The following is a 25,442-nucleotide window of genomic DNA, read 5'->3' on the forward strand; positions in this document are numbered from 1 at the left end:
ATTCAGTGCTAATGTTAAATTTATTTACTTCTATTGCCCCACAACAGTTGTGATATAAAGCAATAAAAATCTGCCTGAAAGTAAAAGCAAAAACATATTTCCTTTAATTCCTATGACAACTACTACTGCAATTACAGCAAGACAGTCACTACATTGAAACAACAGCTATTATTAAACTACAACCCCTGCTGGAGTCTTAGAAACATAATTAGCCCCACCCTCCATAAAATAAAATAAATTCACAGTGAACACTGGCCCAAACGGTACATGTATAACTGGCATTAGCATCCCCTGCCTGGGATTTACCCTGCCAGCTTCATCAGTGGCAGAAACTCTTTTCCCGACCCCCCACCTCCTTCATCAGCCTGGCTGAATGGTCAGAGTGATGACCGTTGTGTGTCTGTGGGTGGCACAGACACAGAGGGCCAGTCTTCCACCCCCTCTGCAGAATAGCGCTTCAGTTGTGGGCCCCTCCGTTCACCACTGTAACATTTGCATTTTGCCCTCAATGGGTGCACTATCCTCAGGCCTGCTGGAGACAGAGAGTGGCTGCCTATAGGATGCAGTTGACAGAAGAGCTGTAAATGCCCTCGTAAAGGCGACTGGAAACTTGCCTTTATATTACACCCCTGTGGTTCCAATCACCCGTTATAGGGAGGCTAGTGCCCTGGGGCTTATCCAAGATGGATACAGTCAAAATGAGCAATTGCTTTTCTTCCCCACATCAACACTTCAAACCAAGAAACAATATCGATGAATTACCTAATGCCAAATCTGGGGAATCTGGGCTGTGTGTGTGCATTAAGCCCCTTTTTCTTCAGCGGAACAGAGAAGCTGGGTAGGCTTTCCATCTAAGCCCCCATAATGTCTTTCTAACGCAAGTTGAGTGCTCAGTGACGTGATCATTGACAGTGTGACTAGCAGTATTGGCAATCCAGAAAAACCAATCAGGGAGGAAGATCATGGAAAACAGCTTAAAAGATGTACAGTCAGCAGTGCACCGTAAAGCGGCTTCTTATGAGGGCTGATTGTACCACTGAGGCTTCAGAGGCAGTGGAACACTAAAGGTCAGAGAAATGGGATTGTGACTTCAAGTGTTGCTTGTCCAAATCTTCAGGCAATCTAGTTCATTCTAGTGAAAAACACAGCACATTGTATATTCCATCTTAAAGTAGAGTACCCACATAAGCATCTACTACTGCAGGTCTTGTTTGTAGTAGTTGATTTTGGGTGGTACAGCATATCACAAAGCATCTGGTTGTACGCTACAGACAAACTGCAACAAAGTCTTCCCCGCATTTATCCGATTGTCCTTCTCAGCTCAAGAGGAGGAGGGCCGCTGTGAGAAACTGACACTAATTTTTCTGACATGAAGCCTGTGATATGTGTAATCCCCTTAGAGCATAACCGAAGAACCTGTTGTATCCCCGCTGACCGCTGAAGGAGGGGGGTGGACAGGCGCTCACTCGTTCTCCTTGTCTTTCAATGTTCCCTGATATCTCTTTCCATTCTATCTCCCTCACTGCCTTGTCCTCGCAGTGTGGCATTTATATCCTGCCATTAATGCTGTGTCATTTGCATTGTTGAGAAATATGCAAGGCTCATGCTCATCCTGTAGCTGGGTGTTCTGTTTACAGATATTCATATTTGTGGATATAAATATCCAAATAAGAGAATTTCTGGGCCTGCATCACCTACTGGAACTGATGCTGCAATCATCAGTTCCAGGAAGTAATGCCTCACCTCCACATTTCAAAAAGATGAAACATAAAAATTGCCTTTTCTTTTCCTTAACATTTTAGTTTTAACCCTAAATTTACTGCACGTTACACTTTCCCAAAGGAGGTTACCATTGAAAAGAATGGTTCTTCTTGTTCACAATGTCTGCCTTTCTTTCTCTCCTTTCTCAGTTTACTCTGATAGACTCTCTTTTCCAGGGGCACTAACAGCTGGTTATGGGTCAGCCTTTAGCAGGTCACAAGGAAACCACTTTGGTGAAAGCCCCCTGCTATGAGACGCCAACAGGACAGATACTCCAGGGCTCAGAAGATGTAAAAAGAAAAAAAAGCAGACCCAATGATCCCAGCACCCGGTAGCGTAGCGAGGCGATGAATGCACATGGACAGGGCTTCCCTTCATCCTCAAACACAGAGAATGCTCCCTCTTACGGATCCTGTTTTGTTTTTTGGGTTCTAATGGATCCGTTTGGACTAATGGGTCTGTTTGAAGCAGCGTGGCTCCAGGACACCAGGAAACACTGAAAATCCATTATGAAATGATAGCCAAAGCCTTTTTGCTTACATGTGGGCTGGTAATGGAGAACAGCAATCAATGGTGAACAGTGGGTAAGAACAAGTAATTTAAATGTAGGGGTGTGGAGGTAAGTCAGCTCCCATCTCCTATTCAGCTCTGATTATACTGTGATCAGGTGTATTTGGCCTGGCTATTAGACAACAGCACAATTAACAATAATGCCAGTGACTACAAACAAGAAAATACCCTCAGTACAAAGGACAGAGACCAGGTAATTTGGAAACAATAGTCTGATTTCCTTTTTCTTCTCTAAAATACACACACACACACACACACACACACACACACACACACACACACACACACACACACACACATAAGACTGTGTTGCCTCAGCAGTAATTAAGTGTCTTTGTTTCACCAGCTGTAATCCCACAGATGGAGGAGTAGTACTGCTGCTGACACGCCTGAGATTACCCAAGGAGAGAGAGAGAGAGAGAGAGAGAGAGGAGAGCTAGGAAGAGACACACACAGGCTTAGGGAGAGTGGGATAAAGGTGAGACAAAAAAAAGTGTTTTTTTTTTCTGTGCTTGTTTGTCCTGGGACGCTTGGATCACAGGAATCTTTCTCCCACATGCCCCAAAAGTAAACACTCCCACCACCATGTAAGATGTAAAATAAAGTGCTCATGATGATCATGTGTCCACACCAAAGTGTTTTAATCAATGAATGTGCCCATTAATCTTGTTTTAACTGACATAATTTTAACATTTCAGAAATCATTACAAAGTCCACTACAATCAGTAAAGGGGACTCTGTAAAAAGCCTCATTAAACTCTGTAAGTGATTTTCTACACTAGTGCGCCTAAACTGTCTGCAGTTTAGGCGCACTAGTGTATTGCTCTTTAAAGACAATGTTCTTTAAAGAGCTGTGATACATACTTCATGCAAGTTACAAAGCAACTTTTTGTTCATTTGTCATTTTGTATTCATTCAGTCATGCAGGAGAAAAAAGGCGCTGTAAAAGTACCAGCCACAAATTAAGGTTATCAGCATTCAGATGATGGCTGTGATAACTACCCACACTGGATGTGCATGTTTCATTGCTGTAAATGTTTTTTGAGAGGTGATGGTCAAAGTGCGGCTGCAGTGGCATTGCTCTGGGGCACCTGCAGAGTCCAGGTCCCTGCTGATAATCCAGCTGGAGGCTGGAGCCCTGCTTCAGTTAATCTGATCATCTGTGACCTGCTGAGACATGAAACCCACCCTCTAGAGCTCCTCTAATCTGCACACACACACAAACACATGTCCACATAAACACATCGAGGGACACAGGCATACGGCTCTCAGGTACACACTCATGCCACATGCATACAGCACATTTGAAGTGAAGCAACTGTCTCACTTTCCCACACTTCTGCAAATACACACCCTGAAGAGGCCCAGCTATGACAATGCCACCTCTCAGTCTGTTGATAGGTGAGTCATAGCTGAAAGACTGAAGCATTAAACTGCTTTCGACAAGCTGTCATCTCCCTATGCTGAGAAGACACATCTTGTCAGCTTTAGATTGATATGACAGCAGTCCTATAGCCATAACAGTGAAAGACTGCATAGAAATAGGTTACATGATGTTGACGCCCTAGTTTGAAAGGAACTGTGCCACAGCCCCAAGAGGAAACAGCAGAAAGCCAGTGGGCCTTATTTTAATATCCTAATTTTACATTTGTTAACAGATACCTCAGTTTCAATCGCTCTCTAGCGATCAAAGCCACTGCTACTCTGCAGCGCTCCAAAAATAACACAAATCCACTACAAATGCTAATGAGAGAAGTTAAGCAAACAATGCAAGAAAATAAAAAAGACTAGCCTACATCTTCTTTCCCCCGCTGACACTATCGACCGCATGTCAGAGCGTGTTGAGGAGTTGTGTAAATCCATAAAACAGATAAAGGAGGATAATGAGATGGAAGGGAGAGAGCAGATCTATTCATCAAAGCCTCTTTCTAACACACTCAGCAGATAGGGGCAGAAATGTTGTATGGCTGCTTATGCTCCAGTTTGGAGATTAAAGCTTTGGTTGCTGACAAAAAAGTTGAGGGGTATAGGTTTATAACTCAAACGACAGAGAACCTGGAGAGCTAAGTTACCCAAGAAAGAATTTACAAGCACACTAGTTTTCTTTTTAGGAATTTTATCTTGTATCTTTGATCATATTCAACATATAATGCCTCACAGTTACTCATATCCTTGTAGACATAATGAGAGAGACAAGTCATACATTCATTTGAAGTTAAAGAGTGAGCAGGAAAAAAAAGTTGTTTACATGCCACAGTATGCTGTACAAATCAATATATGACTTGCTAATGCAAAAACCTGGTAATCTCTGGGAAACCACCAATGTAATGTCTACAGTTTTCTAACAGGCCTGGCAATTTCACTTTACTACATGCAACCAAAGGGGAAAAAGGTGCACCATCGCCTGGATCGACATGTTGTTTGTTGGTTGTGATGATGAGGCCTCTGAGGAAGCTTTCTCCCGTGGGTTGAGGAGACTCGTCCACATGGAGATGATGAAAACAGTCCTCATAAGGTCAAGAACACCGAGGTAGAGAGGGCTGAAGGAGTGCTTATACTTGGTTAAAGTAATAAGTGCCCTTTGGTCAAAGAGATGAGATCAATAAAACCAGGGTACAGTGACTCAAACAGCCTTTGAGCTGCAGGGTGTGTTTTTATCTTCAAATTGTCTGATGCAGGTAAACATATTGATCACTCTATTCACCCATGTTATCATCCTGTACTCTTTCCCGTTTTCTCTAAAGTAAGCGAATGAGTGAAAGAGAGTGAGAGGCAGACTGAACCCCAGTCAGAGCTACAGAAATGCAAACAGAACAGGATCAGAGAGAACTTTTCACAGGCAACATCTGTTTGCTTATCAATCATGAAATGCCTTTTTTGGTAGTACAGCTACAGTGTCAGTAGTGTCTGTGCTTGAGCCATATGATCATTAAAACTGATGCTCTTCCTACCATAGATGTTTTAATGGCGCCAATTTATATCCCCCACTGGTACCACTTCTATTTCCCTCTCATCCTCCTCTCCCTCATCTCCTCCTCATTCCCTCACCCACCATGGATTCGCCCTACTCTGTGACGGTGCGCGTTGCCAATTAGTGTCCCCCACCTGTCGCCGTGGGTCACTGGTGCAGGCATCTGCTGGGTGTGAAAATTGGGCATCTCACTTTCGCCCATGAACTTTGCATGCCCCTCCCTGTAGGCCCAAGCACACGCATATATACACACAGAGAGGCACAGATATGCTGCCATGACCTAAAGTTGACCTTTATGGTATGGCCACCCTGGGTGTGACACAAATAACACCTCTAGCTCGAACTGGGTATTACAGAACTATCCCCACAAGAACAGTACACATTACCATACATGTTTTTGGGTATCAAAAGATATTCAAAAGCTTCGACAGCTTGAATTCTCATTCTCAGTGGCGACATCATGATGTTTCCAGATCTTAGACATAAACTGGTAGGTACAATGTTAATATTTGTGATGGCCAAAACTATGCCAATTATAAGACATCAAGTTTTATTGTTGATGTGGGCATTTGTATTGAGCTCAGACAAACAAAAGAGGCCTCAATAGAGCATCATTTAAGAACTAGTATCAGATCTGAATTAGCAGAGCGTGCTTTGGTATGAAAACATTTACAACAATACCCAGCTTTCTCTCTAACCAGACAGCTATAAGCCTTTCATTCACTAATGCAAGAGTCACACTGACTCCAAGACTTTCATCCAGACAAGCTCTATCAAATTACTCCAAATTGGAGCAGCTACACTCAAGCCTATTAAGCCTGATGTTTTTGAGAAAAGTTAGACTGGAACAAATTCTCTACTATAACCTCATGGCACTGACTGCAACAGCAGTATTGTTTTGGGTAATCAGCCATTTTAGATCAGACCACTGAATCAGTCCTTATCCATAATCTAATGAGGCAAATGACTGCCTCTTCATTATGTGTGCTGTGCTGCAGGTACTGCAGCAGACTGCACAGGGGAGTGTTTCACAAGAAATTATGGCAGGTTCCACTTTTACCGCTCATCACGTCCATCACTTCCACTTGTCAAGCCTGAATAGGATACAAATCAGAACCATTGTAGGAGAAAAAAAGAGTTCACAGTGTGCACTTCAACATGTTTTTTAGAAGGCAAGCCCATGTCAATCACTGTCACTGCTGTTTATATTCATTTTATTAACACAGAATAATTCTGATGCTGACATACCAACATATAGTCTTAGATATTTTCCCCACTGACACATCTTCACATGGGATTGGGATGTCATGCTAGGTCTGGTTCACAACAGCCTGTTTGACACAGACCAATAGTCATTTAGACAAAAAAGTGGAGGGAAGCCATTCTGGTGTAGGGCCCCTAAAGATTGCATTTCTGTTGCCTCATTAGATGGAGCCAATTAAGAAGATCTCTGTCTCATTATAAAGGCTGGCCCCTGGGAGACAGCTGGGCCTGTCTGTCTAACTGTTTGTAGCTCCCTAGGTGTGTGTGTGTGTAAGTGCATGCACATATGAGCTGTGGGTGGCTGAATGGGAATTGTGGAGCATCTTGAGCTGTGTGTCTTTGTAAGTTTGTCCATTGTATAATCAGAGGAGAACTAAAAGAAGCCTGGGGGAGCAGTCAACACATTTCCAGAGCAACTATTAATTTCTATGTTTAATGTGGGCCACAGAAAAAGCCATGTGCAATACACAGAGCATACTGTGGCGAGCAGTAGGCATCTCTGTTCCTTCCAGGAAAAACACAAGGATGAAGCTATTGATTTTCCAAAAATGATGTACATTTTTATATGTAAGGTGGGATTCGGCTGAACAAAGCAGAGAAATGAATCCCCTGATGACTGATGATGAAACTACGTATCAATAATTAATGAAACCAATACTAAAGGTCAAGCACACAAGCCTCCTGCCTGACTCGCCATAGATCTGCCTTCAGCTTTACTGCAGAGGTGCTCACAGCAGCAATGACTACTGCAGCAGTAAGGCAGTTTGAGTCCAGCTGGCTTTGAAATCACCAAATGTGAGGATGGCATTGATTCTGCAGCACTGATTTAAGTTGTTTTTTACAGGGAGAGGGAAAAAATTGCAGAGAATCTTGTACTTTATCAGCACTGTGGGCAGCAGAGCGAGATGGAAAAAAAAGGATGACTCAGAGGTAGTGGGTGGATTGAGACCAGGTGAGACACTGGTACAGCAGATGGGCAGATTCTCAGTGCTCAGTCTCTCCATCATGTTGCAGGCGGCTCATTGGGTGACGAACTCCTACTATTCAATCTGATACTAAACAACAGTTGTGCCATACGTCTTCTGTCTTATAGAGAAGAGATAATGGAGTGCAAGCTCAAAACTGGAACTCCGTTACATGATAAAAACAGGGGCTGCATATTAGCAGAGTGATGTAGAGAGTAGGCGGATTACCCTACATTAAGTAAGGCGTTTAAGACCCACTACTGCTGTGTGTCTGACCAATACATTGAGAGCCTGAATAAAAACAGCTGACATTCTGTAACTAAATCCATGTTTTGACTTGAATGAAATGAGTCATTTGATATTATAAATACTCTGCGTAACATAACATGTATTTTTGTGAATATATTTAAAAACAATTATTCCTAAATGCAGTTTAATATGCAAGTTCATGCCTGATATTTTGGTTTATTAAAGCTACATGCTGCTTGTTTTCCTCTTTCTGATGTCTTGAATATTCTCACTTGATATTAGACACAAAATTGCCTTCACATTTACAGTATGTACCACTACACAACTATTCTCAGATGGTTCTATGTAGTATTTTAGTTTGGTTGCCCACATAAAGAGCAAAATCCCTGTTGCAAGAAGACAACATTTGCTACCAAAAGACTCCATAAACACTGTAAACCAACTGCACCAACAGCAGCTCCCAAATGAATGAACTGAGGTTTCACACATTCTCAAAAAAACAGGTAAAAGTAGGAAACAAGAAATAAACAACTGACTCTGAGGAGTCAAAAAAAGTACAGTAGTATTACGGTAGTACTGCGTTTTCCTCTTTTCTTGTAATATTTGAATATTCTGAGCAAAGTGTCTACAGTTGGCTTCGACCAATTCTGCAGCAAGACCCAGAGGGGGACAGTGAAATGTGGGTATCACAGCAGACTCTCTCACTCCCACACACTCACACACACACACACACACACACACACACACACAGATGTGGGTCAGAGCAGTGGCCCAATTAAAATGCCAACCCTACTGCATCAACTTCTCTGATCAACAGCAGCACAGTGCAGTACTGTCGTTACTGTCTGCAGTAACATCAATAACCTTTGAAGCTATCTGTCACAAGTTCAATCAATTTATGCAAAATGACAACACTAACATGTAAATGTCACATCACAGGAAGACAGAAAGTGAAAAGATCTAGTGAAACAGTAATATCACGGGAGACCTGTTGGTTTCAACAGGTTTAGATTTAGCTATGAAACTCAACTTTCTACATAGCTCAAGTGCATCTGATAGAAATGTTGACACTGAACTATTTCTGAGGTTTAATGGTGGCTAAACTGCCATCATTTACACAAAATAAAAGTTTTTGTGGTTTTTCTTATCAGTATGAAAAATTTCCTGTGACTACATAGGACTGACTGACAAACTGGGCTTGGGTCATGAGACTTTCTCCTCCTTCTCTCTTATCTCTTTCCATCCTTGGAACCTTTTTCAGATCAGTTTGACTGGGGCTGTGGGCTGTAGGGGGTGAAATCACATGGATCAAATTAAATTTGGCACAGTTTGCACAGGGAAGACAGTGAGCGTGCGTGCATGCGTCTGTGTATGAAGAGGCCTGTTTAACCAATGGTAGCGGGTGGGGGTCTCCTAGGGGCTCATCAAAGCATGCTGCATCCACTGCAGCCCCACGTTAAGCTCAAGTCAGTGCCTCATTGTGTCTATGTGAATGACCCTGGGGGAACACCAACTCCCACAGCGCTGCATACATTCCCCTCCACGTTTGCTCTGCCCAGGGTGTGGCCCAGTTCGAGAGGATTACGCCGAGGAATGCAGCCGAGCCCATCTTTTAAAACAAGGGAGGAAAGGGGGGCTGAGGCCATGGGCATAAAGTTCATGTTCACTGAGGGTTCCTAAAGATCCCAAAAAACGCAAATGCAATAAGCCCAGAGGGAGGAAGTTACAGTTAAATCAGAGGAATTTCTAAACTTCAAAAAGGTATCTGTTAGCATTTAAGTTTCACTGTCTGGTGTCTGTCAGGACTAGCGGCTATAGAGTAACAGATTAACTCAAGGTCACAGACACTTTCCCGCTGAATCTTAATACAATTAGTTTTAAAAAGTTGCTCTGACTCCCAGCTTGACTTGACCTGTCACCTGCAGACAGACTTTATTTCTTTACTCCTTTGGCTGAATCACTGGTTCTCCTCCTGTACATTATTCCCCTAGCCATTCAAATATTACCAGCTTCCCTTCTTTCTATGTTCCCTCGCTTCTCTATTTACTGGTCTCAGCCATCCCACGACCCCAAAAAACATGTGTGCTCTTTGGAAGCAGAGTCCGGATTAAGATGTTCTTACCAAGTGAGGGAAAACAGGGCACCTCACCCCCAGGGGGACTGTGCAGAGTCTGTGATACAAATGCGAAAACACTCCACACACCTGAAAGTACCTTCTATTGTTTCTCCTGCTTCACCACTTTCTTTCTGACAGCCGCAACTTGACGAAATGTGATAGTGCCAGGATGCAACACACTAGCCCCCACCTCTCAGACTATTGAAGCTCGATCAGGCGTGGAGGTCACCTGGTAAAATCTGACTGGTACAAAAAAATGGGGGGAGTAAAATTTAAACAGCCCATGTTATCAACCATGTGATCTGTTCTGTAAAGGTTTGTCAGGGTACTACTAACTAAATTTTCTGAAGTGTAGAAAAAATATAATCTAAATGACAATCTCTCCAAATGCGTGTGTTATGACATATTTGTGCAATGACAAGCAGTCAAAAACATAAATTGAGACAAACGCTCTGGACATGAGCAGTCTATTACTGCAGAGTGAAGAAATATAACCCAGCCAGCTTGGTCAGAGACAGGACTAAAGAGAACAAACTGGAAAAGCAGAGAAATTAACAAAAGGCTACTGTCAGAGGCACAGCCAATGTGACATCATCACATGACTGGTGTGATTGCATTTACCCCATTACCGTAAGTATTCTCGTTCATTTCCAACAGCACTCTCCTCCCCTCATCTTCACCACCACTATGTTACGGTTTCCATGGTCACAGTGAAACAAGTACCAGAGCTTAAAGGAAATGGCATCAAATGTGACACATCATCTGTGGCACTGCTGGAGACACAGTGCTGCCTGTATTGATTATCTATCAACTTCTGCAGTGAATGAACTGATGGTAATATACCTCCACATTTAAATAATTTAAATCATCTACCTGCATGGAGGTCACCTCATGTTGCCACACTGTTTAAACAACTACAATCTACATCCTGAAAAGACATGTCAATTCCACGTTGTGCCTGGCAGCCACCAAACCTGTCTGTGCATGTTTGGTTTGCATGTAATTTTCCTACTTCAAAAGATGAAGCAGAGACAAACGAAAAAGTCGAGAAAGTCATAAACAAACATACCAACACAAAGAAGAGCTGAGCGGTGCCAGGCTCCACAGCCATATTGGAAGTGTAATTGAAAAAACAGTTGACATATCTGAGCAATTCCCACAGCTACTCCTGTTGCTGAGGTCAACACTGTCAAATTTTGATGTCACGTCTCAATGGAAATGGATGATACCTGGTGAGATATTTCATGACTACCTACCAAATGTGACTACGGCTTTAGATGGACAGAGATGAGGCAGCTTGTCCTATTTTGAGAGATGACAAATGTAGCATAGAGAGACTATTTCTAAAGCCTTCAGTGTTGAGCAGGGGGACAAAAAATAATCCCCTAGACATTACACTATAGACATGCTGAGAGCAGCGCAGCGGAGTCAGGATGCTGCAAGCTTTATGATCGAGAAAGCATGTGGTAACAGAACAGGAATGATTCCTCATTGTCATTCGTCCCATGCAAAGCACACTAACAGAAAATGCAAAACCAGATATTTGAGTTCCCATATCATCCGTCTGCTCCAGATGAATGGAACTAGTGCAAGTGACTCTTTGGCTGCTTCCCAAACTAACTACACCCATCTCTGTCCTTATCAGAAATCAGAGGGGCCTGGTTGCTCTCTAGGTCTCATCAGTAAGGACGGATGCACACACTGGAGCTATAACTTAATTATACTCTCAAATGTAATTTATACCCAAAAAATATATGAAGTGCTTATCTCTTCTCTACCTCTTGCCACAAGCAATGACAGCAGCCTTTCTAAGGAGTCCCACTGCATTGTGTTTAAAATTAATAATACCTTTTAAAAGCTGCGTAGCAGAAGATGATTGCAAAGTGTTTACCAGTCAGAGACACCTGTAATTTACATAATCTCATGTAAAAGATTTTCTTTTTAATTGTGTAGCCCAAACACTCAGTAATCATAGGCCAAAAATCTAAGTCACAAGTGATTATGTGGCTCTACTTGGCACAGCATATATCCATAATAAACCCTGGTGTGAAAACAAGCAGCAAAATCTTTTATTTTGCCAGTGGACTGCAAAATTTGAGATTTTAATATATGGGAGTTCAACAAGGAGCCACTGTCCTCACAGGGATGTTTTTACCAACTCAATTCAAAACAGTCAAATTCTCCACAGACTCAGCATGTTTTTTTGACAAGACAGAATTACACCTCTACTCCTCTCCTGAGCCATACCTTTCACATGTTTATGAAAACAACCCTTCTGATCACTTGCCATGTCACGCCTGGCAGCACACAACCCTGGCATGATAACCCAATCGGATAAGAAGACCCAGGAAGACGATATGGGCGTAATTGGGTGGAAATCAGCCTGCCGTGGAGCGAAACACATTTCCTAATGCATAATAAAGCATTCATTCTCTTAGCTGTCACGAGGAAAGTCTTTGTGAGAGAGGAGGCGAGTTGGAGTTAAAAGTACAGAGAATCCTGTATTCTTGTTCTGTCACTGGGTCGTATGGTGAAAAGAGGGGGTGGGGGGAGGGAGAGGGAAAGAGTGACTGCAATTAGATATAGACTTGTCTATATGTTGAACAATTTCGCTGACAGGCTTGTCCAGCGACAAAATTCCTAGATAAACAATATTATAAGAAACCTATAGTAAGCAGTGGCAGGGTCAAAGGCACAAAGCCCAGACAGCAGATGGAACAAATATTCCTTTGTTCTTAGGATGTTGTTGCGTGGTATACATAATAATAGAAAAAGAAAAAATTGCAATAGCAATATCATCAAATGCCTCTATATCCTTACCCCACTCAGTACTGGCTGGCAATCATGATGGGAATGACTGGTTGGCCTTTTCAAGGAACAGCAAAATCATGTCATGTGCCATGGATCCATGTCAAAGCTTTCTTTGCATGATACAACAACACATCGATTCTGACTGGCGTCAGCTGTTTGCTCGTTAAACAATAATGGCATAATATCTCGCAAAATCTGGCAGCTGGGAAGCAGTGTCACTCAGTGGCTGACTGCAAGCAATAACTCAGCAACTCATGAATTCAATCTCACTCAAGAAAACAGCTGTAGCACCCTAAACGCGGCTTGTTTTCATAGTGTCAAATAAATAATTGAACAAGACAAACTTGTAATGAAGAGCGCTTTTACACACACTGGAAAGCTTGCCATGTCTGTCAGGAAGAAGAGGGTCACAATTCAGTGTTGTCCCCAGCAAACCAGCACTTTTCAATTTTAAGGTGTAACAAAGTGTACGACGTCAGAATTAAAGAACAGCTCTTCACAAGGTGCGGATCTAGCCTGTCTTTTGTCACTGACCTAATACAAACTGTGAAATTCACTCTCCACACTCTGCATTGCTGTACAAGTGAAATGCAGCTACAGCGTATATTTAAAAAAAGAAAAACTCCTCACAGTTACAGTGTTCTGCTCTAGTTTCTTTGGCTATTTATCACTGTCACAGCTGTTGTTTTGTTTTTTTCCACTCAGCTTGAAAATAATAGGTTGCTCTTGGATTCAGTCATCTTATTTGCAGCATGTGGGGGCTTGTGTGAAGTGCCCTTGTTATAATTGAGGAGACTTTCAATGTGTCTGGTGTTAAGCTAATTTGAGATATTTTACCACAATGAAAAAAACAAATAAAAAAGCAAACTGTGCAATAGTAAGTGTATCAAACATATCAATATAACTGTGACATAACTCCTCATAAGAGGTGTCTACAGATAAACTACAGGCCTTTATTAAAGAAATAAATACTTCAATGTGGCTTTAAGGCCGCATATCAACCCAGTGTAGTCAATCATAACAATTCTATCCATTTAAAATTGAGATTCTGGTCTTCAGTTGACAAAAAGCATATTAACCACATCTTAAAGAAGCAATGCTTATTCCTCTTCTATGAGAACCAAACATTACAGAGCAAACTCTGGCTGTTGATGTTGTTTGTTGGTTGTGTTTGACAGCTGACATGCACCCAGGAATAGAAGCCCTGGAACGACTTAAGGCGATCAGATGTTCCCCCACAAGTACAGATGATGGACAAGGCATGGTAACATTAGAAGAACTTACCGTATAAAAAACCAAACACACATGCACACACACACACACACCTGTGGTGACAGTGAACATGACAACAAACCTCTCTGGCCTTTAGCTTCATAGGTCAGACTGGTCTGCTAACTGCAGCACAGCATGGAGACCTGACACACATGCTAATTTGAGCAGACAACCTACACCCACCAACCATTAGGAACCACAACGCTGTTAACATTTTACGTCAGATGCTCTACTGGTATTGCAGGGATGTAATCCAATTATTATTTGCTTTATCGTTTAACCATGTGGTTATGTAAAGAGAAATAAATGAACAAGTAGAAACCAGGATGATTTTTGCAGTGTTACCTATATGCCAGGGAAACATGACAAGAAATTAACCTCATGAAAAGGTAGATATAGATTCCACAATCTATTTGTATCCAATACTAAGTAGAGGACAGAGTAAAAGTCATAACATCCCAACACATGAGAGCAGTTCCATACGGTATTTAAAAATCCTTACCTTTAATGAGTCAAAACAGGCGATCACCCTCCCATTCTCCACTTGGCAGCTTTTGGGTGGGTGGGCAAATTTGCATTCCTCATCACTGCGTGAACAAGTCCCTCTCTGAAACTGCCGGCACACTTCCAGGGTCAGCCATTTTGTGTCCCGTATCGAAGCAATGTTTAGAGCCATGTCAGCAGTGCTGGCTGTGGAGCTGGGGTGGAGTGGAGCCACTTGGTTTAAGGAGGAGATTATCCTCTGAGGAGGTGTTTCAGTGTTCCAATAAAAAAAAATAAAACCCACAACAACTAAAACTAATGGAACATGTAGATATAAGTGATCTGCCTCAGGTCAGTGGATGAGGTTTGTCCTTGTGGACAAGAAAGTGGAGGTAATGGACTGGCAAAGTCTCTGTGATCGGAGCATGGGACTGCACTGCTGTTGATGAGTTTGTCAGTCAAACAGCTAATTGTTCATCAATCAGTAAGTCTCAGGTGCAGACCTCTGACGATGCAGAGGGGGCATGCTCGGAAACAATCTCTACCGGTTGTACCAATGTCCCAAAAATGTCCTTTGTATAAAAGATGATATCTGTTCAAGGGTGGCTGTTGGAGAGCAGAAGTGGTGCTATTTTGAGGTGCGATGGCACAGTTTAGGACAACACAACGTTTGTGGCTTTCTATTATTTAAAAGTCTTCAATACCTACTCTCTCTGAGCTTTGGCACCTTGGCCAGCAGTGCAGTAGCTCCACCTCTTCACTTGGGGTTTCTTCTCTCTGAGCACAGGTAAGAATAACCCAAAGGGTTAGCGGTGTTTGCAGCTGAGCTATATCCTGTCACGACTGCAGAGGGAGAAATCTGAAGCTCTTCAGAAACGCCCAGGGATCATCAAGAAGGGATGTCGTCTCACAAGGCACTTTCTGTCAGTGATCTGAAAAGGAGAAGAGAAAAGAGACACAGAGAGAGACAAGAAACAAACAGATTGAGGTTATTTTCAGAGTGAGAAAATGGCTTGCTAAATATCAGCAGGCGTTAACTGTGTTTGTGTATGAATGTCAGTCTGAATTTGGGTGCACACTGCCCCAGAGGGCTGCTAGTTCTAAAGGGTACAGGGCTGATGAACCAGAGAAAAGGCAGTTGTGAGGTTATTCAGAAGCCACTTGAGTTTAAGTCCCCCAGTCACTGCTGTGTGCTATTGTACCGGGTGACTACAAGCCCGCTGGCTCTCCAACATATTGCATACAAAGCGGTGAATGGCAAAAGCTTCTGTGCTATGAGACAGTGGACAAGAGCATCGACTCAGAGCAGAGATAGAAAAAAGCCCCAGGGTGCAACCCGCCCTGTAGAGCCATGCACTGAGGGATGGTGCAGCCAATAGAAAACCGCGCAGCGCAGCACTATTCCGGGCAGCCGTCCAGCAGCCAGAGAGGGACCGAGACAGATGCATATGCCAGTGCCAGACACGATTATGACGCTGCCCAGTGTCCTGCAATATTCACTGGTCTCCCACCGTCCAAATTAGATACCGGCTCATTGACGGCGGCCTGGCAATTTACATTCACGAGGGGAATGCGTGTATGTGCGTCTTGCCTCGTCCTGTAAAGGCACTGGTCTCTGTCTGGTTGTTGTCTAGGGACAGAGGGGGGACAATTGGTGGAGCTACAATCTGAGGAAGTGACCTTTAGTTTGAGCGTAAGAAATCCATTACTAAGCTACTGCGCAGGGAGCTCTTTTCTTGGCACATCTGGAAATATTTTTCTGCTAACTGAGGGAGGGGGATAGGGAACACCAGACTGAAGAAGGACATGGAGAAGGGTTGTAAAAACCTACAGCTCTAGCTAAAAGATTCCCCTTTAATGATTTAAACATATAAACCTATCTATGGAAAACACCAAAAAAATGCTAAGATGTTGAGAACAACCTCTAAAGGCACATGACAAACTCCACTTGGTGTTAACGAAGGCAAGTTGAGACTGACTCGAAATATTATGCTACTGTTAAGGGAAGAAGGAATCTCTTTACAAATTCCCTGCACAAGCAGAAACCCTAACACAGTTGTCATTCAGTCATTCAGGTCCTGTCAGATTTGGGTTCAGCACAGTATTTTTGCCTGCTGTCCTGCAGAACTAAGCTTCATCCTTCTTCTTGGTCTGTTAGTTGAACTTGGACTCATTAATTGGAGACTTCTGAATTCTGTGAGTAGTTTTGTCTGGAGGCTGAAACATCAAGGAGAGATACTCAAAGGCGGCATAAGGACAAGACCATGTACACAAAAGAAAAAATGGCCAAAATCTTTCAGAACCTGTTTTTTTTTTTTTGACACGTAAACCACGAATTAGCAGAAAGATGTTTCCCCTTGAAATCACCCACCAACCTTATACTGTTCCAAGCCTATGAATCCAGACCATTGTCTAGCTAATCATATTGTCCCACTTTAGTGCTGATCATGTGAAATGAGATGAGAAGCTTCCTGGCCCGATCGTACTGACGCCCAGGCTCCACTCTCCAAAGCAGGATTTAATTTCACACCATCTCCCCAGGGAGAGAGCCAATCGCTGCAGAAGAGACAGTCAGGTAAGAATCATGTCAGATCTGACCTTTAACAATTAATCCCTTCTTATTTTTAGAAGCCATAAGAAGTCTGTGATCAAGCTAACCTACTTTGTCATAATGTGTGAAGGGACAGCGGCGCCATTTCTCTGTGAAATGACTTGGCCGCAAATGGAGCAAGTTGTGCTAAAATAGTTGGATACCACAGGCATCAGTCATTTTTATTTTTTGTGGAGAAAGCAGAGGTTTACCGCACTGAAAGCTTTCATAATATCGAGTAGGCCCACAGTGTGGATAAGGGCTGGTTGGGATCATCAACAGGCTCAACAGGCAACATTCAAACACTGTTTGTCATGAAAGATATTCAAAACAAATGTTGAGGACTGGAGATCACTAAGACCCTCATGTGGGTGATGGTATGATAAAAATCATGCACGAACATGATTGCACATCTGCTCCCATACTGGATAGGCTCCTGTATGTTTGTGCAATATGGCCAGGGAATTTAACTGCTGCCCAAGCCAACATTTTTTGTCATAATTTTGGTTTGCTGTGATGCACAAAATCAGCATTGAAACTAGGCCCAAATCAATTCTTTAATTAACTGGTTAGACAATAGATAGAAAATTTCTTAAATTACAATTTTGATTATCAATTCAATCTTTCGGTAAATTAACAAAGTAAAATCACAAACATGTTCAAAGAGCAAAGATTGACACACAGAGAAATGGCACTGCGATAGCATGTGCATCTAATGCTAGCCTCTAGAAACATGCCACGACTCCTGCTGGAAAGCAAACTGCCATCCTGCGGGGAAAACTGTTACCTCTGTCATATAACAACATCCCATCCTAAGCGCATGGGAAACTCAAACACACAGTAGAAGAAAATGGCTTTGCAATAATGACTGCTTTGGAAAACTCTCACTGAGGTTAGAGGCAGGGCATGCAGTTTTGGTTTTGTCTGGTTTGACGTGTCCTTCTTCTGCTACATGCAAACTGGCTCAGTTTACACTAAGCTTGGCAGTCGCACTTCGGAGACAATGCTACTGGTATGAAGGGACAGAAACACAGATGGCTGGCAGGTAGGAAGGGACCGTACAGCACCATATGTTTTTACCTCAGAGATTAGCCCTCCTGTATACCCTCATGGCTGAACCAGGCTCTGTTTTTGCAATTTTAAGTCCTTCCAGGGTTAGAAATGTGAAGATCAGATTTCTACAAAAATAGAGCCTGAGCGAAGGACTAGTCTAGTAATCTGGCTCTGACAACACAGGAATATATTGTGTTTCAAGGTATTGTAATCAAATAGTTGTTAATATCGCTGTTCACTTTGACAACTGAATCTTAAATCCTGATAGTGTCGTCCTTTATGTTTTCAGCAATTCAGTACCACATGTAGAATAAAACCTAAAAGCCAAAACCTTCACATGAGTGTATCTCCTGTTTAGCTTTAATTCCTGAGTTCCTATAAGACGGCTGTGTCCCCTCTGTGTCCTCAGTACAAACAGTGAACAGACAGGGTGACCTGATAAAGCAGGGCAGAGATGTGAAGAAAAGCACCACAGTACTAGACTTTATGGATTACTGACGCTTACTAAGGCCAGCTGGCAGGGGCATTATCTTGGTCAGTCTGCTTAATTGAATGAGAGTCAGCAGGACTGGGGCGTCTCGAGTGAAAGTCATTGGCTTGACCTCTGAATACCACGTATGTAACCCATTAGTCTGGTATCTGTGTGCTCTGGCTGCGCGGTGCAGTTATCTTAGCTGCTTGTATTTGTTCAGCAGAGACGATAAGCTACCTGGTTTCCATCGGTCGTAAGCCTTGTGACAACGTTTACTGTGGCATCAGCCAGGTGTTGCCAGCAAAATAAAGTACAAATACAAACGACTATGACAGACAAGAGCATGAGCTGGGTACCTGAGTGACTGCATTTCCATTTATTACCATTTTATGCTGGCAAGCCACAGTTGTATGGTCATTTGCATGGTCAAGAGGAACAAGTGGCCAATGTTTTTCAAGGCTGTGGAGAGAGGGCCTCATTGTAGAGGGGAAATAGGAAAATGTTCAGTTTCCAGTGAGTAATGGAAAATTAGTGCAGGTTTTATCAAAATGTCCTCCATCCCTAGCAAACTAACCTAGCTTTCAGTGTGACATCACCGCTTGCAAAATGTTCCTTTGCATCTTCCAGAGAGGATCAGAGCAGGGCCCTGCAGCCTAATTCGTATTTAATACTATGGACGCTATGACGCTTATGAAATTGTCTTTGGCATAAGCTATGGCTCCTTGAGTTCAATATTATCAGGTACCATTAGCGATAAGGACGGGTGAGTGAGCTCAGCAGAGTCTATAGCAGGACTAAGCTACTGTTCCGAGGCAACGCAAGAAGCATTTCACAGAGTCAGCAGATAGGTGTGCTCCATATCATAATAGCCTTAACTAAACCACAGTGACCCAAATGGCCCTGCTCATGGTATAGGACTGGGCTTTCCTCTCCTGATAAGTGGCCTATTTCATAACACAGAACAAATGATAGTTCATTTCCATCATTTGCTAAGTTTTTAAGCATTTAACTGAAAACAGACAAGAGTCTCAATATCATTTATTGATATCAACCCCTGCACTCAGTAAATGGAATTGTTTTCCTGTGTAAGTATTCTCATCTGCTCCCTGCTTAGCCACAGGACTCAAGCAAGTCATCAGCTAATTACAGTACAGTTGGCAGCCAGAGGTGAATAGTGCTGTTCAGATAAACATGATGATTAACAGGATACCCAAGCATACTGCATGTAAAACTCTGAAGTGACAACTGAAGAAGCACTATAGGTACAGTGTAACTGTTGTGATGAGTTCCACTGACACTTTCTACTGTATATCCTAAAATCAAGGATAGAAAACACTAGATTAGATTAAAGCTCTTATGCAGTGAAATATTAAGTACAACACATCAAATGAATGGAAATCTTAAGCCACCAAATTACAGCACTTGAAAACATAAGAGCTAAATGATTCAGCAAACTCACCCTAGTGTCACAGAGCAATCACTCTCCCTCTTTCATGCAGAAGATGTCTGAAAAACCTACTAACCGCTAAATCCTTTTAATACCATCTCGAGGTACAATTTGCATGAGAGTCAATTTCTGAGAAGGGGATATCTGGCTCACAGGTTCTTGCAGACGTATCCTATTCTTTTCTCAACAGGAAGGGCTGAACTGAAGTTCCATTTTAGAAAACACCCACTTCCCCTTGATCCATGGCCAGACGTATGACACCACCCTGGCCTTTTCCATGCAGGCGATGATGACCACTGCTTGAGTGCACCAGGCAAAGCGCCTAGCACAAAGCTAAATCTAGATAGACAGCGGAAAGCTAAAGACACGTCACCCGTGCCCCATCTAACTCAAAAGGTTAATTATGATGTGGGCCTTATTAGAACTGTGAAGTTCCAGCTTATTCAGGCCATCGGCTATTTGTATCCACATGCATAAAGAGTGTCGAAACATCAGACCCTCTTCTGTACAAACAACCTTTGCCTGTAGTTAGCCCTTCTTATTTGGAAAATTTGCGCACTGAGAGTTACTAGGAAAAACTTTGGGGGAAACACACAAAGCAAGCAGTGTCAGGGCAGATGCCACACAACACAAGTTTTTCTCTACAGAGTGAAAAATATGTTGCCCATGTGGCAAAAAGAACTCCTGACATTTGCACTAAGGACAGAGCGAGTCAACAGCTGTGATAATGCCTCTCCCTTAGAAGCCGAAAGAGAAAGTCCATTACAGTGCTGGAAACTGCAACATGGATAGTTACTGCATGGTGGAAAGCTCCCATTACTCCTTTGCGTTTACACCACTCTATCTAAATTTTCTTCGTTTCTTCCCTCGTTTCAGCCTCACACTCTTTCTCTAGCACAGATAAAATATTCCCTCTCCTCCCTCCCCACCCAGACTGGTATGCAGCACACTGCAGCAAAACTCCAGAAAAAAAAATTCAAAAAAAAAAGAAAAAGACAGCAAAAGCCAGCCAATATGACGGTTCTTTCCCACCTCATTTCACTGTGTCCCGTAGCTCTGCTGTGTGCCTCTGTCTGTCTGCTGTCCCGTACATAGGAGGCACCCGGTGCTTCTGTGACACTGAGCTACAATACAGCTCTCCCTTCAGCCTCAGCGACTGGAGTTAATGACCATGTGAAGTGTTGTCATTCCTCACGAGCTGCCGAGTGCTGCAGCCGGAGGTCCATGCCTAGACAGGGATTTTCTCTCGATGTCTCTCTTTCTCTCTCTCTCTCTCAGCCGCGGAGCAAGCAAGCGAGCGAGGCAGGCAGGCAGGAAGCAGAAGAGTGTCTACTCCAACTATCTAGCTGAAACACTTCCAGCCACCACCACCCCCCCCACACCCCTAAAGCCAGCCCCTTCCTGCCCACCAGCTTGTGGCAAGGCCCTGCCCCTAACAGCTCCAACCAATAGAGAGACTGCTTCTCTGAATCACAGCCCTCTATTGGAACAGAGCATCCTAACTGAAGGGGCGAAAACTGCACTTACAGTAACAACCCCTGAATGCTGAGCTTAAAAGGTATTTCCCCAATTTCATGCCCTGTTAAACTAGATATCACATAATTAATTCTTTTTCCACTCTTCCCCTGGTGAACCTGATTCTATTTCAATTCATATCAGCGCCAATGAGCTGTTTTCTAATAGAAAACAAGCTCAAGAATATAAAGTCTAGACATATTTGTCATACAACAAAGTTATATCAGTAAGCAATAATCAAAGATTTGCTGCAGTTTCATAATGAAATCAGCCCCGTCCTTCTCTATGTTCTATGATCACATTTAACACCATCCCCCCAGGAAACAGGAGGACTGCACCACCTCCCCCTCCCGACTCACCTCTACTTCCACTCAGAATCCGTCCTCTAAACTCATCTACCCCACCACCCAGACACCCCTCTCCTCCTCCTCCTCTCTTACATTCAGTATATCATGTCTTCTTCTCCTCCAACCTATCCTCATCCCCTACCTGTATGTTTTCCCCATTTCTGTAAGATGTCTTTCAAGCTCTATTTCAATCTAATTCCTTAGTTTACTGGACTGGAAAATTGCACAGTAGTGAACATTTCTGTTATTGTTATTGCATCAGAATGTGTTTGGAAAAAAAGACTGGTTATGGCTGGGATTTGGGAGTCTTGGTCTGTCTCCTACCCCACCCATCCTCTCCCCTCCACCCAGCTGATGACATGCTGGTTGGCATCATATGAGCCGTGAAACCGGAGCGTCACAGAACTGATGAGTCAGAGATCCAGCTTCATGACTTTTCGATCCAGATTCAATAGAACAGCTGTACCGTCTGTCTCTGTGGCTCTGTCTCTCCCTGTGTCTGTCTCTCTTTCTCTCTGCCTCTGTCTCATACAAAGGCTGTGAATGACGCGGCAGCCTGGGTGTTTCGTTGACATCAGTGAAGCTAAACATGATTTACAGTTCCATGATAAACAAACCTATTTACTGTCTGATTATGCTTTGGTAGCTATATATAATCTGATGCTTCACAGGCAATAGATTTATCTTTGGGGAGATGGGGGTTGGGGGGGATTAATCTCACTAGCATGAAAAATTGTCTACCTCAGCAAATGACACTGAATACTGACGTCATCTTAGGCATCAGGGCACCTGTAGGGAAATAACACAGACAAGCACTCTGCCATTAGATGAAGCATGAACAGAGAGGCAGGGGATCTCAGCCTTTGTCAAAAGCAGAAGTGTCAATTTACACCTTCCATGAATGCAGTCTCACTATACTATCATGTACACAGAGGCAAGAGATTAAAGGAGGAGGAGTGCTTCTCAACAGCAACAACTAAATATTACTGCAAGAAGAAACTTGACTGGTATGACTGCAATAAACAACAAAATATCTTATCATTCATCCTAAACAACGGCAGTTGTACAGGTCAGTATGCTCCATCACTGCTGATGGATGAAACTTATCAATCTCTCATTTGTCTGCAACTGACTTCTCAATAACCACATTACTGAATAACTGTCAATAACTGCATAACAAGCCCTGCTTGTAGCTAATTTCCACCGGCAGACCTCAGATAGCCTACCTCCTAAATAGATTTGTCCGACAGGAAAACAAACAAAAGCCTGGCAGACAAACAAGCCGAGCCACTTCCTTCCCACATGGTATCCCCTCCCCACTTATTATCCCTGTCCTGTTTGACCCCAAACGGCTTGGCTCACTCACACACAACCAGATTTCGGATTCTGTTGCCCAAAGCGGCTTCATTTTCAAACACAAAAGGAGAATTTTGAAACAATGGCTAATTACAGCAAATGAAGATTGATGGGTTAAAACTGTTTGAAAATGCTCCCCAGCATAGAATATTGTTTGTATTCTGTGTTATTACTATTACTACTGGATAGTTAAACACGACAGGGAGAGAGAAAAAAAACAGGGCTCAGAAATAGGGCACCGAAGACAGATCAATGAAAAGGCAGCTGTCTTTCTCTATTATTAGCCATAATCAAATATCAAGCGGCAGAGAGTTGTGCTTCCTTCTATTTGTAAGTTATTCTGATAGGGCTGTCACACACTAAGTCCACAAGTGCTGAATGGATGCGTAGGCAAGTGGTGGTCAACCAGTTTGTTTTGGAGCAAGTTCAAGGCTGTGCATTGAGACTGTGTTCAAAAGTTAAAATAAAAGAGAAGACTAAAATCAACCAGTGAATACTAGATACCCTACATTAAAATTCCTACTGGCTTTGGATCAAACTATCTATTTTCTGTAGGATAATCTGATGCTAATTTGACCCTGTATAAAATCTATTTTCATACTTCTGAAAGCAACCCTATTTCCTAGCTGTTATATTGTACAGTGGATTACTCTGCTGTGGATTGCAGTGTGTGGCACTGCTCTAATAACCTTAATGAACACAATATATTCCATATAAATGGCAAGCCAAGGTCCACTTTACAGTATTACACTGATAGCTCATTTGAACTTAATGTCTCCAGTCTGCCTCACTGCTCTTCCAATGGTGTAATTTTATTCTAGATGTCAATTTGCATTTACAGAAGGACAAATTACAGTAGATGACCTAGCAACTAGCCTAATCAAAACCCATTAACCTTACCCAGGTGTAAAGACTATTGCTCAGCCAACCTGCAGTAGATGAAATGTGCCTCAGTTAACATCTCATAAGAGCTGCTTTATTGCTTCTTGTACCCAGCAATTAAATCTAACAGCACATTAATAAAGGTGTTGTTGCATTAGCATTTGAAAGTAATAACATGTTACATTTAGTTCGTAGTACACTGGAAAATGCATGCACTTTATGACAGTGATGCCAACGCCATTGGTGAATACTGGTGGCTGTCTATCATAAGTGGAACTAATAATGAATTAGTTACTATCAGAACCTAGCCCCGACAGATTTTATTAGGTCATTAGCTACTTCACTAATAGCAAACAGAATGTCCCAGAAAGCATTACAATGAACCGTGCAGGAGAAACACACGGGGGACCACGACGACGTAATGCATATTGATTTAATCTTTGATTTTATGGAGCAGCTTTCACTTGTTTTCATTAGCTATCTCGGCAGTGATTAGGAGCTAGCATAGCAAACCAGTCACCAACGACCAACGTTTCAACATTAAGAGCGTTTTCAGGCACCTTTACTGTCCAAAAAAGCTGCTATATTCCGCATAACGCCGTAACAAGTGTGTAAAGAAACGCCAGAACCAAAGGGTGCTAGCTGCTAAGCTAACTACCTGCAGCTTACCTGATGACGAACCTGTCACATCCAGCTGCACTTCAGCCGCCACCGCCGCTTCTCGAAAGCGCTATTTCGGCTGGAAGGGGACCCACGGTTCGGAACAGGACGGCAGAAAATGGACTTCGACTGAGACTTCTCACTATTTCTTTTCAGCAGCAAACTTTTCCGCTTTCGAAATGTATTTCAGTGAAAGGCTGAAGTACGCTATCACTCGCTACACGCTAGCTCGCTAACTACTTTTAAGGCTAGGGTAGGAAGCAACAAGCGATTTTGACAGTTGGAGGAAATGTTGAATGAGCTTCGCTAGGGGGTTAGTTCTAAGGTATAAATATTAGTACCGGATTTAATAACAATTATTTGAGCTATTGTAAACTGCAACTACAATATATACTGTATGCAGTTATAATGTGTTGGTAAATGTCGTTCAATTAAATCAAGGAAATCTACTTCTATTCGATAAACAACACAATTTCCCACCTACAGTAAATATGGTACAGTCCAGAGGAACCAAGGGTAAAGGGGTGGTTGTTACCTAGGAAACAACAGTGAATCTCCCTCGGGGAAAAGATGTGGCCACTGATTTATGAACCAGTGCCCGTCTGTCTGTCAAAGTAGCCTGCCATCGACAAGATGAAGACATTGAGGACATTTGTACG

General features: G+C 42.7%; 1 protein-coding gene across 10 annotated transcripts in view; it reads right to left on the reverse strand.

Moving 5' to 3' along the window:
• mbnl2 (muscleblind like splicing regulator 2) overlaps positions 1 to 25,010 on the reverse strand; it is a 51,158-nt gene extending 26,148 nt beyond the window's left edge. For 9 of the 10 annotated variants that reach the window (XM_022768352.1, XM_022768356.1, XM_022768355.1 and 6 more), the window contains exons 1-2: positions 24,793 to 25,010; positions 14,481 to 15,393 (exon numbers count right to left, since the gene is read on the reverse strand). In XM_022768352.1, the coding sequence (XP_022624073.1) occupies positions 14,481 to 14,654 (174 nt within the window). In that variant the 5' untranslated portion in view covers positions 14,655 to 15,393; positions 24,793 to 25,010. Of the gene's footprint in view, positions 1 to 14,480; positions 15,394 to 21,055; positions 21,333 to 24,792 lie in introns of those variants that run through there. The other variant, XM_022768351.1, reaches the window with a different exon arrangement.
• Positions 25,011 to 25,442: the final 432 nt, after the last annotated feature.

Source organism: Seriola dumerili, unplaced genomic scaffold (genome assembly GCF_002260705.1).
Source record: "Seriola dumerili isolate Sdu_G_001 unplaced genomic scaffold, Sdu_1.0 BDQW01001556.1, whole genome shotgun sequence".
Classification (NCBI taxonomy): Eukaryota; Metazoa; Chordata; class Actinopteri; order Carangiformes; family Carangidae; genus Seriola; species Seriola dumerili.